At 51.1% G+C, this 15,457-nt stretch overlaps 1 protein-coding gene across 9 annotated transcripts; it reads left to right on the plus strand.

Annotated features, from left to right (window-relative positions):
• The first annotated feature begins 1,378 nt into the window (after positions 1-1,378).
• Positions 1,379-15,457, plus strand: LOC120766032 (uncharacterized). 9 transcript variants are annotated; one of them, XM_058424247.1, is made up of 9 exons: positions 3,088-3,477; positions 4,442-4,571; positions 6,094-6,249; positions 6,493-6,702; positions 8,269-8,439; positions 9,081-9,249; positions 10,625-10,719; positions 15,113-15,193; positions 15,426-15,457. In XM_058424247.1, exons 2-6 carry the CDS (start codon positions 4,455-4,457, stop codon positions 9,135-9,137), a joined length of 711 nt encoding a protein of 236 aa, XP_058280230.1. In that variant the 5' UTR covers positions 3,088-3,477; positions 4,442-4,454; the 3' UTR covers positions 9,138-9,249; positions 10,625-10,719; positions 15,113-15,193; positions 15,426-15,457. The 9 variants fall into 9 exon arrangements, 6 of the variants coding, with proteins under 6 accessions (XP_058280228.1, XP_058280230.1, XP_058280231.1 ...); XM_058424245.1 differs by lacking the exons at positions 3,088-3,477; positions 15,426-15,457 and adding an exon at positions 1,379-1,660 and having other exon boundaries at positions 15,113-15,419; XM_058424248.1 differs by lacking the exon at positions 15,426-15,457 and having other exon boundaries at positions 8,784-9,249; positions 15,113-15,419.

Consider the following 15,457-nt stretch of genomic DNA (forward strand, 5'->3'; position numbering starts at 1 on the left):
TACAGGAAACTATAAGTTCTACCAAGGAATCATTTATCACGAATGCATTGAAAAGGTAGAAAGGTCAGAACGAGGAACACTCATCTTACTTCCTCATTTTTGGTGACCCCCCCCCTCCCCAGAATAGACCCCTGACTCATTTTAGGAAACAAACTACACATGCTTAATAGCCTTTTTGCCAATTAGCATACGAAGCGAGGAATGGGAGGTGACAGGTCTGAATATGTATTTGTATTTTGAGTATTCAACACTTTTGTAAATAAAAGGCTTTGTAATTACTGAAATAAATGAGAACCCAAAGACTCCAAGTTATATTGATTGCTATATTGTTAAGAAGGTTGTACGGTTTGTTATATTGATAAAATGTTATGCTGTTACCTACTCCTGTTCCAAACTGTTCATACTCACCCTGTAATCCCAGACCCTTGTGTTATAATCCCTCCACCCTAGCTGGCTGGGCCTCTGCTTGCTCCCTGCCTGCTTGTTGCCATTTGCTCCCCTGCCTGCCTGTCAAACTACTGACACTGCCTGCTTCTCGCCTGCTCCTCAAATGATTGACACTGCCTAATAGGGAAATCAAGAGACACGTCACAAAGCAAACGAACGGGCCCCCCGTCCATTCTGTGCATGACTGCATAGACTGCCAGAGAGAGAAAAGCAACCAAGAGCAGAGCAACAAGCACCATGACTGCACTTTCATAAAGAGAAAAGGAACCAAGAGTAGAGCAACAAGCAACATGATTGCACAGACTGTCACAGAGAGCAAATGAACCACAGGGGCAGTCAGCACTTCCATACAAGCAGTCACCGAACCAGGACAGCCCAGCTCAGCAGCAGTTGCCCCCATTCAGAAGAAGAAATCCAAGAGCAAATCTGCACAGTGACTGACGAGGAGGTGGCCAAACCCTCACACCCAGCAGAAGAGACAGAGCCAGAGATCATCACTCCCTCTCTGTCCCTGGGATCAGGAGAATCCAGGAAACTCTCTGCCTCTGGGGGTGACTGTGATGGGTATAAGGGATGGACACCTTTGTGAAGACGACCTTCAGGTGCACCCAGGGAAGTGGAGCACAATGGAACCAGGTAAAGGTTAGGGGTGAATCCTTCTAACCATTCCCCCCAAGCTTGTGTGAATTCTTTTGGAGGCTCTGTAAAGCCGCGGCCCGCCCCGCTCGGCCCCTGCTGCCGGCCGGCGCCGCGCGCCACTGCCCCCCCCCACCCCCCGTCCCCAAAGCGCCTCACTCACAGTCGTCCCCGTTCCCGCCTTTTCTCTGACCACACACGCCCGCCCCGCTCCCCCCCCCCCCCCCCCCCCCCAGGGTAGATGCCTCACACACAGTCCCGTCCCGTCGTCGTCCCCCCCTCCCCCCCACTTTTGCTGCCTCCCCCTCACGGCTCGCCCTCCAAGCCCCGGAGACGCCTCACGCACACAGTGACCTTTCGCTTCCTCTGTTTTCCGGCCGCCACCCTCGCGGGAGGACGGAACCGCGGTACTCCAGAGTCCACACTCGCTTCCGGCATCCAGCTGTGCTGGTCCCGGTCTCAAACACACACATTCACTCGTCTCCACGCCCGCCACCGCACACTCACCAGTGCTCCTCCTCTGTGCTGTCCTCTGCTCCGGGCGTGTCTTCTGCCCCCGAGTCCCCAGCTGGACCAGGTGGGCAAGGAGAGAATCTCCTTTGGAATCGCCTTTAATATCAGCTCTTTTTGTGAGGTGGGGACTCGAGGGGCTCACCGCTGCCGCCGCCGCCGCTGCTGCCACCGCCTCTGCTGCATCCCTCGTGGTTCCTCTTCTAGGCGCGTCTCACCTCTCACGAGTCCCCAGCTCCAAGTAAATGGGCAAAGGAGAGCGCAGCTTCTCCTTTTTTAATCACCTTTATTTTCAGCTCTTTTTGGGAGGGGGGAATCTCGGAGAGTGGCCCACGCCGCCGCTGCTCCCTCTGCCGCTGCTGGCGCTGCCGGCGCTGCCGCTGGTGCCGCCGCTGCACCGCCGGGAGCTCTGCCTCACGCGCGTGCCTCGGAGTCAATAGAATCAATGGGAGCCTGCTGGGGTGTTCCCCTCTCTGAGCTCCTCTGAGGTTATGGTGAGAAAGTCAAAACGCTGAAACATAGCTTGATGTATAGTGCCTCAGGAATACTCTCGTTTCCAAGCGGATATCTTGTCTTGGAGATCTTGTCTTTGCTTTTTGGGGGGCTTTTTGGTGCCCATTTGGGGTCTTCTTGGCGCTAGTGCTCATGGGAGGGAGCCTGCTCATTTGCGTAGTGGGCGGGGTCAGCCCTTCGACGAGCAGCCCATCAGCATGTGAAGAGCAGGCGGCGTCAGCATGACTTTGAGTGACAGGCCAGTCTGCTCTTTTCCATTCCTCAGTCTGTAGAATCTTTCCCATTCTCTCTATTCTGTTTTAGTGCTAGTTTTATCTCTAAGGACAGCCTCGGCTTTTCTAAGTGTGTCCTGTTTGTTTCTGGTGGGTTTCAGGTTACGTCATGTAGGGCTTTGTTCGGGGCTTCCCATCTTTACCATTGCATTCCTGTTTGTTACAGAAGACAGGCTTTCCTTTCCTGCTTTGATGCCTCTCTCTTTCTTGGGGTGCTCTGTGGTTCTGCCTGGCTGATGGAGGTTGGTTTGGGGGTTTTCTTGGATGTGCTTTTTTAATTTTGGGAAGCACAAGGCATCTTTTCGGGTGCCTGTTTTCCCTGCCTAGTGATCAAGGCAGCCACTACTTTTGCATCTTGTCGAGCTGCCATTGGGTGATTTTCCACACTTTGTGGGCTGCTGGGTGAGGAGATGCAAAAGTATCAAAAGGCTTCTGTGTCCCCTCTGCTAGCTTTCTATAGTGCTCTGGCCGATGCTCTTTGTTCCTTTTGGGCTGGGACGTTTTCCCCCCTATTCGTTCCTAGGCAACAAAATGCTGCTGTTACAGGCTACTTGACTTCCACAAAGCGCACAGGAGCGGGCGGGAGCAGTGAGACAATGGCCCCAACCTTCGGCGGGAAGACGCCAGGGCGGGAAGATGCCCGGGCGGGAAAATGGCCGGGCGGGGGCCTGGGGGGCGGGGGGGGGGGAAAGCTGGCTTCCTTCTAGCCCTTGTGGTTTTTATCTTGCATCGTCTTTCCCTGTTCTTTGGAGGCAGAATCAGGACAGGGCTGTCTTTGAACCGAACTTGCCGTGTTTCCAGCAGGTGTCTGTCGGGAGAAATGCTTTGTCCCTGCCCTTTCTGTGGTTGCCGAGGGAACGGAGCTGAGCGCAGGGAGGCGGGGGAGGGCAGGGCATAGCCCGGGGCACGCTTCTCAAATGGCGCCGCTTAGACGGCCTTTGTTCCCTGCCCCGGGACGGGGGGAGCCGTTCCACGGGATCCTCCCCGGCAGCGCGGCCAGCCCGCACGCGGCTCATGGCGGCTGAGTCCGCCGGTCCCGGCACGGGCAGAGCGGCGGCGGCGGCGGCGGCGGCGGCAGCAGCCAGCGCAGCCGGGTCGGGTAAGGCAGCCGGGAAACCCATTGCAACTCGGACGGCTGGGATCGACGGGTGCCTCGGCACGGTGGCGGGGGGGTGGTCCGTTTCTGTTTGACTTAGCCCTGTCGGTTCTTACTGCTTTTGATAGCAAAGAGGAGTCAGGCATCTTGTTTCTTCCCTAAAATGCTGTGCCCGCTCGTGATCCCCGTGAAAAAGGCCAGTCCATTCTTTAAAATGTTGATAGCTTAATACTTTATACCATGGTTCTATGAAAAGAATGACAGGCACCTAAAATGGAACCTTTAGGGTTAGGACAATAGGAGACTCTAAAACTAGGGGCACACATGTCTGGCTGCCTTTCTGAGCCCAAAGCTATGAGCAAGGACCCCTGTTCCCAAAGGCTTATCCGTTCGAAGCAATAGCCTGCTGAATATTCCTCCATGTTGTCCATGATGCCTCCATTGCATTCCAAGAAAGAATTCTCTGTGGTCCATGTGACTTTTTTCCTTTCATCTGTGTGGCTCTCGTCAGGGCTGAGCGAGGCAGGAGAGTTTGGTCTTTTTTCATAAGCAAGTTGTCCATTCCTTTTTTCAGAAAGATTTCTGTTTCCCTCTGGTTGCTCCCCAAAAGCTCCATTTTCACTGCACAGCTACATGGACTATATCTTTCTAAAGAGGAATACAACATTCTTCACGTATACAACATGCATGCACTCCATCTCTTGTGTAGAGCTCTATCATCTGCCCTTTCACCATCCCTCTCGAGAAATCCTCTGCAAATGCTGTGTGGATGACACTGCCTTCTGGGGAGTCATGCTTGCTGCTCCTGTCACTGTCTCCTCAATGCTTTGCAATGGTTTTGTTCTTCCCCCCGTTTTTTAAAGAGCTCCCTTCCAGCAAGCAGCAGGACTGTTTGTCTCAGTTTGCTCTACTTGTGCAAAGTTTCAGCACGCCCTGATGTCATCTTCCCATCCCTTCCGTTCCACAGGGGAAAGGCAGAGATGCCAGGGATCCACCTGGACGTCTGGGGGACAACGTGGCTGTGTGAGAAGGCACGTGAAGGCTCTAGGCTGCCTCCAGAAGTACGTCTTGTATGCAAGCTTGCCAGCAAGGCTAAGGTAAGGCTTTGGGTTTGTTCTTGACATTGCCGAGAAGCAAAGACAGCGGGGAAAATGGTATGGAAAAAGAGAGAGAGAGAGAGGGAGATGGGGGAACCATTTGGACAGAGTTTGAAATGAAGTAGGTGAGGACTATTCAGCAGCGCTATCTATGAAGGTTAGTCACCTCCCTGAGCGTGATCTCAAACAGTTTTCCTGAGGCAAGAGCCTGAATTCAAGTTGTCAAGAGTGGAGTGCAGAAGAAGATTGCTTTTTTCTCTCCATTCTGCTGTTCAGATTGCCTATGGTAAAGGGACTTGTGTTTTGTCCAGCATGAAGCCTTTCTTTCTTGTGCTGTGTTCTGGTGGTGTGATTCTTTTAGCTTCCCTATGACTTGCAAGGTTCTCCAAGCTGTCTGTGTTGTCCTTAGAACAACACAGTGGCAGATGGCTTGTTTCCATGGCAAGTCCTTTATCCTTTTCTTCTTTTCAATGCTGTTGGAAAAAAATGGGGTTCTTTGACTCTGTTCTTTGGGCCATTTTGAGTCAGGAGCTCTAGTGCCAAAGCGGTTGTCCTTCCCAGAGCAGCGTCATTCTGTGACAGCTCCTTTTGCTGTGGAGATTGCTGCAAGAACTTGTGTTCACGTGTCTCATGACCTTCTCCACTGCTGTCAAGGTGGCTGCCTTTCCATTTCTGGTGGATGGAGGTCTGCAGTTCAGCTTGTATGTGAAAAGGGACTGAACTGAAAAGATTGGACTGACTGAGTGAGTGGCTGGTTGGCAGTAGCTGTTCTGCCTGACTCATCCCTCTGAAATAGAACTTGAGTAGAGAGGAGAGGCTTGTGGTGCATGAGGAGTTGTTGTTTCAAGGTTCTGAAGGCTGCTCCATGCTTCAGTCCATTCTGTTCTGTTGAAGTCTCTCTTCATCAGGTAGATGTAGGTGTGCTGGGACACCTGAGGTCTTGTCCTACTTGCTTTACTTGTTCTGCAGGTGATCTTCTTCCTCACCTAAAAGGTGGTGTGAGCCATTCAGAATGTAGACCACGAGCTAAGTGTGAGGTGCTGTTGGATGCAGAGCTCTCCTTCGTTCTTTCCAGGGATGGCATTCTGCTTTGAAGTCATTTTTCAATGAAAGGGGTCCTCCTTTGGCCCAGCTTTCAAGTCAGGCTGTGCGGTTCCTGTGCTGTCCCAGGTGACAGCGATGTCTGTACTGCGTGTTTAGCTGCAGAGCGGATGTCCCTGGCATGACTTTGCTGAACCCTGTGCAGACAGGGAGATGAAGCCCTGGGAAAGCCTTGGGGGGATGTGACGTGCTGCTGCCATGAGTGTCACTGAGCTGTTGTCTCTGCATGCAGCCAGCACTGCAGAATAGCAGTGTCCCCTTTGGACTGGCACAGAAGCACCTGCTGTTTGATTGCCTGAGTGAGGTGGTGAGGCCAGGTGAGGCCAGGTCAGCAGGAGGGTTGCAGGACCTGGGCTTGAGCCGTGAGAATGGCTGTGTTGTCCTTGGTGTGTGTGGGTCCATTGTGGTCCCTTGTCCTCAGGCTTCGGCCAGCCAAGGCATCCCTGGATCCCCTCACGGGGTCAGCTGTCATGCTCACGTATCAGGCGGCAGAAGGGGCATATGCGCGCTGCCATCGTGGATGCGTGCGGTCAGCAAGCTGTGGAGAAGCTGCAGGAGGCTGCTGAGCAGCAACCGGGTGAGGAAAAAGGCTGGAGAAGGAAATCTCTGGCTCTGGTTTGCAGTGCTCCTTTGGATGGCCGTGATGAAGTGCAGAACAGGGCTGAGGGGCTGCTGGAAGTCTGGCCACGGGAGGGCACGGGGGCTTCCAAGGAGTCCGTGTGTGGAGATGGGCTGTACTGCAGTGAGACTTGGCCCTCAGGAATGGGGAAGAGGTCCACATGAACGCTGACCTGTGTTCCTTTTGGTCCTTTCTTTGCAGGGGATTCTCCACCCAGAGTCCACCAGATGGCGCTGTCAGTCTCCCCCGTTCCTGCCGCCGCAGCCGGTGTCCCCGGTGGGACAGGTGGCCCTGCAGCAGGTGGCCTGTTTGGAAGCGTCTGCGCGTGCAGAGCTAGGAAGACGCTACCTCCTGAAAGAGGAGAAGAGCAGCAAGACCTGTGACAGCAGCATCAGGCAGCAGAGAGCCCCGGTGAGCACCACATTTCTTTTCTTGTCTGGGAAGCTCTTCTCGTGTCCCAGGTGCAGCAGCCTTGCAGAGAAATGCCGTGTGAGGTGGCAGGAGGTCGAGGGCAAGATGTGCTTCAGGAATAGAAACACAGCTACTGCTCAGGATGGACAGGGAGAGTGGAGGTCCCTGAATGCCCCCATTCAGTGCCAGTCCCAGCCTGGGATTGAGTTTTGAAGAGGCAGAGTGCAGGGAGTGAAGGATGATGTGCTGGTCAGGCTTAGGCCAAGCTTCCCCCTTCACTCATCCCCTTCTTTCTTACTGCTCCCCGCTTTTGCAACAGATGCAGTGGCGGTGAAGAACATCCATTTGTGGCCTGACTTGTGGCTAAAGGCTTCCTAGAAGCCCAGTGTAGAGGATGGGACAGTCCTATCCTCTGCTAGGTTGTGATGGTGAAGGCTTAGCAGTCGTCTTTCCTGAGGTGATTTGGATGCTACCGATGCCATGTTGGGTTATGTCTCCCTTGGATCAACATTTTGAAGAGTGTCATGACGCTGACTTTCCTGGGTTACAAGAGAAACCTGTTGTGTCCATCTAGGCATGCCGTCTCTATTTCATGCTAGTTCTGCTAGGCCTACAGGGCACTTTGTTGTTCCGTTCCTCCTCTGCCTGCTTATCACTGTCACTACCATTTTCCACACGGCAGGAGGTCCCGCTGACATTTTCAAACTAGTACGTGTTGGATAGAGCTTTGTTCCCCCTTGCCATGCCCACGTCTCCTTTCTTCCCTTGCCTTGGTATTTTTCCTTCTACGGTTTCCCATCACGTCACTCTCCAAACTGGCCATGCAAAGGTTGCTTTGATCTTCTTGCTTTTTGTATTTGAGTATCCCTTGTGTTCTGCAGAACTTCCCCCCCCAGGTGCTGGAGCTTTCCTAGGTGTCTTTTCTCCTTGTTGTGTTGGTATTTTACACTTTCTTTCCATTTCGGGCTCCTGATTTGGAGAGAAATGTGCAGCTCCTGGAGCAGGTGTCGTGGAGGGGCTTCTCGATAATTCAGGGCCTGCAGTATCTCTGTTGAAAAGCAAGGCTGGGGAAGCTGGGCCTGTTGCAAGAGTCAGGACTGAGCAGGGACTTCCTCCCTGTCTGTCACTACTTGATGAGGGGGTGCCAAGAGGCTGGAGCCACACTGTTCCTGTCGGTGCCAAGCACTGGGACATGAGGCCATGGGCAGCAAGTCATGCCGTAGGAAGTTCCAGGTGGACATAAGGATGAATTTCTGGACTGTGGGGGTGAGCAAGCACCAGAAGAGGTTGCCCCGAGAGGTTGTGGCATGTCCCTCAATTGAGCTCCTCCAGAACCACGTGGACACAGTGCTGTGCCACGTGTTGTAGGAAGATCCTGCTGCAGCAGGAAGGGTGGACCTGCTGAGGTGCTGTGGTCCCTTGCAGACTACAGGTGTGATTCTGTCCTTGGTGTTGTGCAGCGTGTGCACTGGGAAATGGCAGCCGAGCCCTCGCAGCTTCATTCTGTCCTTGGGGGAAAGTGGGTTTGTCCACTGTGTCCGTGTGTTCTCCGCTCTCCTTGTGCAGCTGGTAACATGCCTGTACCTCCCACCTGAGAGAAGAGAAGGCTGTGAAGAAAGAGGTTGTTGTGCCTGCCATCTTTCTTCCACTCTCCTCTCTGCGCAGAGCACACGGAAGGAGAGCTCCTTGCAGGACCCGTGGCTGCTGACAGTCAGGCTGAGCTCTTCTGCAGTATTGGTGAGGCAGAACTTGTCGGTGGTCCTGTGACTGCTACCACAGGGGGATACCGGCTCTTGTGCCGGTGTGAAAGAGCAGGTCCAGTGGCTGTCAGGTCGTGCAGGAGGAAGGCTGTTTTGTTTGGAAGGAAGTGGTGTCCTTCTGCATGCTATCTGTTTTCATGCAGGCTGTCTGTTTCTTGCCTTTGCTGTTCTGGAGGTGCTTGTTCTGTGATGAAAGCGAATGCATGTCTTTGCAAAGTCACCATAGCTTGCAGCAGCTGTGGGATGGATGGAGTCATTGCTTTTAAAGCAGGATGCACAACTACTGCTCTCCTGCCCACTGCCTTTCTCCGCACTCTCTAGGGAAGCACCACTTGTCTGCCTTCCTTCCACTGGTGGGTGTGAAGATGTACAGCAACTCGGTGGTGTCAGCTGCTGCAGCCCTTGCTCCTGGCAAAGTCTGCACAGTCAAGTACTGCTCAGTCCTGCCACAGCCTTGCTCCCAGCCCTCCTACTCCTAAAAGCACAATCCAATGTTACCATTCCTTTCCCTAGGAAAGGAGAAACCCAGAGGACTGTTCCTAGATGACTTTTTTAAAACCTGTTTTTTACCTCTGCTGTGTGAGAGATGTCATTTTGTTCTCTGTCTCTTTCCCGTAGTCAGTCTCATCAGCTCTGAGTTCCCCGAGTCCTGCTCGCGTCTGCCGTTCACGATGATGGAGAAGTCCCCACTGCCTGATGTGAGATCCAACCTCATTGCTGCAGCAGGAGATCTAGCCATCCGCTTCTGGGACCTGCTGGAGCCTTGGACATCACCTCTCTGTGCCAGGTAATGCTACAGTCCTGGTTGGGAATGGATGTGGGATAAAAATCTTGTGGAAGGGTAACGCTGGGCCTTCAGAATGTGACAATAAGCCAGGAAAGGTCATGTGAAGACGCTGCTGCAGGGAGACAGAGCTTTGGGCTGTCAGGACTCAGTCCCAGTAAGTCAGAGACGCTCGCTTGTGGCTATGTGCAGTCCCTGCTTGCTCCTGTCAGGCTGCAGGACCCCTGCCCGAGCGTGAGGCAGACAGCCGGGCCGGTCCTCACTCATGTCCCCCTTCAAGACACGGTGACGGGGAAGGGCCAAGTGAGTCACATGGCCACGGTGCTCCTAGAGCAAGATGAGGAAATGGTGGCAGTGCCTGAGGTCTTCTTGGCTGAACTTGGCAAGAGGGCAATTGGATGCTTAGGGAGCTTCTCTCACAAGAGCCGAGAAGGATTGTTGGAGGCTGGATGCATTCCATAAGTCCTGCAGCGGGTGTGTCCACGGGGTAGACCTTTTGGTCCGTTTCTCTGTGGACTAAGTAAGGGTCCTTGAAAAGCAATGCTGCCATCTAAGTTTTGGGAAGGCAGGCTCCGAGGCACTGCCTTTTCCTTTTGCTTTCTTGCGTCTGGCCAGCAGAGGGCGAGCAGGTGTTTGGTGTACCTCACCTTTCGGCCTGCCAGCAGAGTCGCCTGCCCTTCGAGCTCAGGCAATGCAGCTTGTCTGAAAGCTTTTGCAGTTGTTTTTGGCTGTGGGACACTGCAGTACCTCCACGGTAGTAGTTTCTGGCCAAGCAGGTAGGAATAGGAGCAGCGTTACCCCCTATACGCCGTTTATTCCACGTGCAGCCTCTCCCGGGCCCTTCCGAGTTTGCTATTTACTTGCCTGCAAGGCTGCAGTGACGTGACACCAGGGCTCTGCTCGTCTCGCTGTGCTTTGTTCAAGCACAGCTGGCCACCCGATGGCACTGAATTCCTATCTGTGCAGCGAATGTGCCAAAGCTATGTCAGAGCAGCGGGAAAGACAATGTGGAAGTGACTTCAGGTTAGATGGGAAGCAGTTCCATGAACCGAAGGGTTGTTTTCTTTCTCAGGAAGTTTTTCTGCTTGGCTTGGGACCAGGTAGGAAGAGAAAGAAAGTGCTTCTGAGTCTGCCAAGGGGCACAGTTGGGGTGCAGTGTCCAGCCTGGTTGTTGCCTGGGTTTCCCGCCCCCCCCAGCTCTATAGTCCAGGCTAGGTTTGGCTGGCTGTGTCCCGCTGGTTTCAGAAATGGGATGCCTTCAGTCTTTAGATTTGGGGTGCAGTAAAAGGAGGTTGTTTTCAGTTGGCAGCTTCTTAGGCTTGACTGAAAGGATCCTTTCTGATTCTGTATCTCATGTACACATTGCTGTTCTTGCCAGGGTCATGCTGTCTACCACCTGATTCCAGGCATCATCAGACACCTCTGGGATCCTAACGGTGGCCTCGAGGAGGAATCCTTCCACGCTATGATGAGGTATTTTGAGGTTCAACCCATCTCTTCTTGCCCAGGACTATGTTTAGGCGCAGAGGGTGCACTATCAAGAGAAGAAAAAGTACACCGACACGTACAAAATGCTCTCCCAGTAGCTGTCTGGGATGTGACTTTCTGAGTCTGTCCTGGACATGAAGTCCTGCTGAGGGGAATGCATTCGAAAGCCACATAGGTGGGGGTTAGGTAAGAATCTCCAAAGAACAAGTGCTCACTCTGAATGCCTTTCCCTCTAGAAAAGGAAAAGACTTGGTTCGATGCATCAGATTGTGGCTGTGCACCAGTAGGAGCACACAAGAGGTTTTCAATACTGCTGCCTTTGTCCTTCTGGTGCCTCTTGCAGTTGTCTAAGCTGTTTTAGTAAAGCTGTAGTTGCAGTCCCAGGTTTGTTCTGGAGTGGCTTACGGGTGTTGTGGTTTTTTTTCTGTTTTTTTTTTTTTTCCCTGGCTTTTTTCTTTTGCTTTTGCCTTCTTGGGGGGTGTTTTCCTGCTTTGTTTTTATCGAGACAGAATTACTGGAGTATAGAGCTATTGCATTCTTTCACTGTGAGGTTTTGGATTGCTCCTAGACAGAAGTAATCATGCCTTTCTTGGTTAACTCCAGACGTTTTCCTCTCTTTTCTGAGGCATTTCAATCCCTCTGGATTCCTGAGGGAGATGCTAGACAAAAGTATTGCTCTTGCTGATTTTTCACGTCCTCCTCTGTCACAGTGTTAATTTTTACCTACGTAGAAACACTCATTAATGTAGTGCTTTCACGTTCACTGGATTCTGGCCTTGGTATTTGCTCCTTTGGTGGGAGAGAGACTAGGAGAAAAACAAAGCAGGCTTCACTTGAAAATTAAGAAATAGTTTATTAACATCCACTACAAGAATAGAAAAAAAGATAGTTGGAAAAAACCAGAAATGGAATGAAACTTAAAAAACCACTTTTCCCTCCCTTTCAAAACTGTTTCCTTTCTTACAAAACAACATCAAGAGACAGCACTTGTAATTTTCAGTCAGTTTCACTATGTAATCATACTCTCTCATCAATTCATTATGGGAAGAGTATCCTTTTTAGTCATGGATCCTACTCACCACTTAGAACAGTTCTCCTGTGGGTTTCAAACTGTCACAAAACTAGCGCTTGTGACTTCTAGGAGCAGTTTCCTAAGCAGCTTATGGGTCATAGGTCTTAGACTTTTGCATACTGGGGTGTCACTTTTTAAAGATGGCTAACTCTAAAGCAAAGGATTCTTCACTTACAAGTACAGAGATATCTTCCTGCTTCTTCAGTGGTGCAGGGGGCTTCTCATCTGTATCTCTGTTCAGGCATCTTACAAGCTATTCCTTAGTTCATCACAAACACCTTTGCTTACATTGACACAGAAATTCAAACAATCATCTCCCTAAATGCATATCTTTCCCATGATTTTAAGGAACTAGCTAAAGATAGAGTTCATTTCCATGGCTCAAGTAGGAATAGAACAACTAAGTCTTCAATTCTTTGTCCCAATAGTCTTTTTGCTCTTGCTTTACTGACTTCATGCTGCTGTTCTCTATGTTCACTCCGTCATTCCTTACTCTCTGAGAGAAGAGCTGAGCTGTGGAAGCTTCATGCTGCTAAGAAACACTTACATCTGCTCGCAGTCTTTGTTTCTCCCTCTGTGGCTCGTGGTGTTAGATGTTCAAGGCTGTGCTGGTAAGGGGGGAAGAACTCACAGAAACATCAGATACTGGAGCAGCCGGGCAGTCTAGAATCCCAAAAAGCTAGGCAGGATCATCAATGCCTTCTCAGCCTACCCGTCAGTGTAATTTGGGGTGGCTACAGCCCCGAGGGTGCCCATAGCTCTTCTCAGGGCCTAGCAGAGATCTCTCCCTGTTGTAAAGGACTCTGAAGAAAGTAGCTGTTAAAAACCACCAACTTCTCCTTCCCATCGCCCTTCACCCGGTAGCTGATAGAATCCGGCCAGGCCTCAGGACAGCTCCCTCCTCCAAAAAGGGGGGAGCAGCCTGCCTAGCTCAATGTTACCCGTCTCTCGCTAGCTAAAGGAAAAAGAAGAAAGCACCCACTTACAGAAAGTTACAGGGTTTCATAATGGTACTTCCCAGAGTCTCAGCCAACAGTTTCAGTGGTCAGAAGAGATGTCAGTAATCTAACGAACTCTGTGATAGGTCTCTGTGTCTTCTAAAGTAATTCCCAGGTCTTGACCTGGAGAATTATTTCACATTCTTTTAGAACTTCAAAAACTAAACTGCACTAACCCATGACATCTTCCCATGAGAGTCCCGTGCATTTAGGAAGAGGGCTGGGATTTTGGCTAGGTAGGAATTGCCCTACACAGGTCAAGGTCTATCGCTGAAGGTGTTCCAGAGAGTCCAGTGATTTGCTGGTGGCAAGAGCAGATGGCTATTTCCCTCTTGCTTTCATTCTGGAGGGTCCTGTGAAATCCTGGCCATGGCAGCCTGTGGTTCCTGAGAGCACCTGCAGAAGTGGAAGTTTGTGTCTGCCGGGAGGCAAACCATCCCAGGGAGATGAGAGGCAGCCTGTACAAAACTTTGAGATCGTTTCAGAATTTTCAGTCGTGCCTTCAATGAGGCTTAGACCGGATGCGTTCCTGACACACGCACAGAGCATCCTAAGCGTAGCCGATGCATGACAGCGTGATCGGCGGGGCTAAAGCAGGTGTCCGATGGACTTCTGACTTTCTGACAACATCTCTGGAGGCAACCGGAGGTGCCTGCAAGTAAGAGAAGAGGCAGTGTGGATTGAACCAGGCAGATAGGTAACCCCTTGCCTTGTGGATTGTCCATTTCTAAGACTTGATCATCACTTACTTACCATACCACCTATCCTTTGAATAGGAAAAGAAGGGATTTAGTGGTTCAAAGCGATCTTTTTTGCCACGTAGCATTCCATGAAATGCCTCTGTTGCGGAGGGGATCGGGTTTCATTTGGGAACCCTGGTGGACCAAAGCAGAGGCTAGGCATGAAGCAGTGCCTTCTGCTGCAGGCCTACTTATCAACCTGGAGACTAGGGATGTGTGAAAGAGATAGGGTGCTGTGGGGAGCATCCCTGTTCAAGGCAAACGTTTGGAGAGTGAGAGAGTCACAGTCTTAAATGCTGAGATTCAGCTTAGCAGAAGACAGTAAAAGGCTGAATGTTTACAGGTTGTTTTGCCTGTTCTGCAAAGGTACGGCTACCGCTGCAGATGCATTCCACTTGCTGCTTCAGCAGCCCAGCTTCTGCTGGTAGAAGGAAGCACTGCCAGTGCTGGCGAGACCTCGCCTGCCACACTTGGGGGGGTCCCTTCAGTTGCAGATGAATTGCTGCTGGGAGAAATGCAAAGGGAGGAGTCTGTAGCTTGCCGTGTCTGCTGTCTATCTTAGGAAAGCAGCTCGGTGTGGTGGCTGTACACCTAAGAAAGAGTGTACAAACAAGTGTTGGGGAAGCATTCTATTCAGGCAAATGGGCACCTGAGTGCACTCCACTGTCACCGTGAAACACAAAGAAATCACACGCAGACAAGAGGTTTCTGCAGAGGTTTTTTTGATCTAGCTTCCAGCTGAAAGGATGGAGAGAAGAGACCCCTTTGTTTATTCTTTTACTTTTTATACATTTGTGGGTCTAGCAGAAGATTGGCTTTTTGGGGTTTCCACCCCTCAGCCTCAGTGGCCAGACGAATTGTCAGTTACAATTGTTTTCAGGTTAGAAATATGCAAACAAAAGACAGAGAATGAAAAACAAAGGATTTGTTTATATTACTTCTGTGGGAAACGTAGAAAAACTGCTCTAATATTCTACAGTAACTAAAAGATCTGACTCCATTTATGAAAATCAAAAGGCTAATAAAGAAACTCAGAAAAACCAGGGTAACACTCCACTGAACAGAAATGCTGTTCTGAGAAAAGGGGGGAGCCGCAGGACCTTCTTCCTACATCGAAGTGATTTGGTGATTCTTAAGAGGACCTAGTGCAAGATCCACAAGTCCTTCATGTTGCTAACGTCCAGGTGTCTGTGTTCCTCAAGAAGCTAAGGAGAAACATCTTAGGTTAGCACTTAGGCTTTGTTCCCATTTCAGTGCAAAGGAGTGGTCTCTTTTGCACGGTTAGAAATTCCAACTTTCAGCAGCTTGGTGAAAAAGTCACCGGTGTGGTTTTCAGGGGAGATAATCCTGCAGGCCACAGTGCTCCTGTCCAGGTTTGCTTGTCCGAGCAGCTCGTGTGTCTGTGCTACTTGTGAAGGGAGGAGATTGTCTGCAGGTGCTGCATGCTCTTCCCAGTGGATGCAGGGAGCAGCTCAGAAGTGGGCAGTGCTGCCTTTTCAGCTCTCCTCCTAGCTGAAATGAGGACTGCTATGTGGCCTCTCATCTTTTTCTCTTTTTTCCCCTTGCAGACATCTGCTCTCCTTTCTTCCAAAAGGGAAATGAACACAGAGCTCTGTGGAGGAAGTTTGTCCGAGATTCCGCACTGCCAGGTGAGTTGTCACGTTCCTTTCCCTGCCAAGTGCTTGTGCTTCTGCTTCTCAGGATTTATCATAAGATATGAGCTTGTATGTGGTCGTTGTCCACGTGAGAAATGCACCATGACTTGGTTTAGGTCTCCCTTTTTCTTCAAGTCCTGTGTCCTAGCACTGCAGGAGTCCATGTAACTGAAGGTTTCTGGTTTGATTCTGCAGTGGCTGACCTGCTCTATCTTTCTTTTTTAAGGAAAAAGTGGGGTGACAGTGTACACATGTGCA

The sequence above is a fragment of the Hirundo rustica genome, assembly GCF_015227805.2.
Source record: "Hirundo rustica isolate bHirRus1 chromosome 1 unlocalized genomic scaffold, bHirRus1.pri.v3 SUPER_1_unloc_1, whole genome shotgun sequence".
Classification (NCBI taxonomy): domain Eukaryota; kingdom Metazoa; phylum Chordata; class Aves; order Passeriformes; family Hirundinidae; genus Hirundo; species Hirundo rustica.

Excerpts from the sequence above, each read along its gene's own strand:
- LOC120766032 (XM_058424245.1), top strand. The coding sequence starts at position 4,455 with ATGCCAGGGATCCACCTGGACGTCTGGGGGACAACGTGGCTGTGTGAG. Across the intron at positions 6,250-6,492 it reads GGCTGCTGAGCAGCAACCGG|GGGATTCTCCACCCAGAGTC; the intron begins GTGAGGAAAAAG and ends CTTTCTTTGCAG. Across the intron at positions 8,440-9,080 it reads TGAGCTCTTCTGCAGTATTG|TCAGTCTCATCAGCTCTGAG; the intron begins GTGAGGCAGAAC and ends TCTTTCCCGTAG.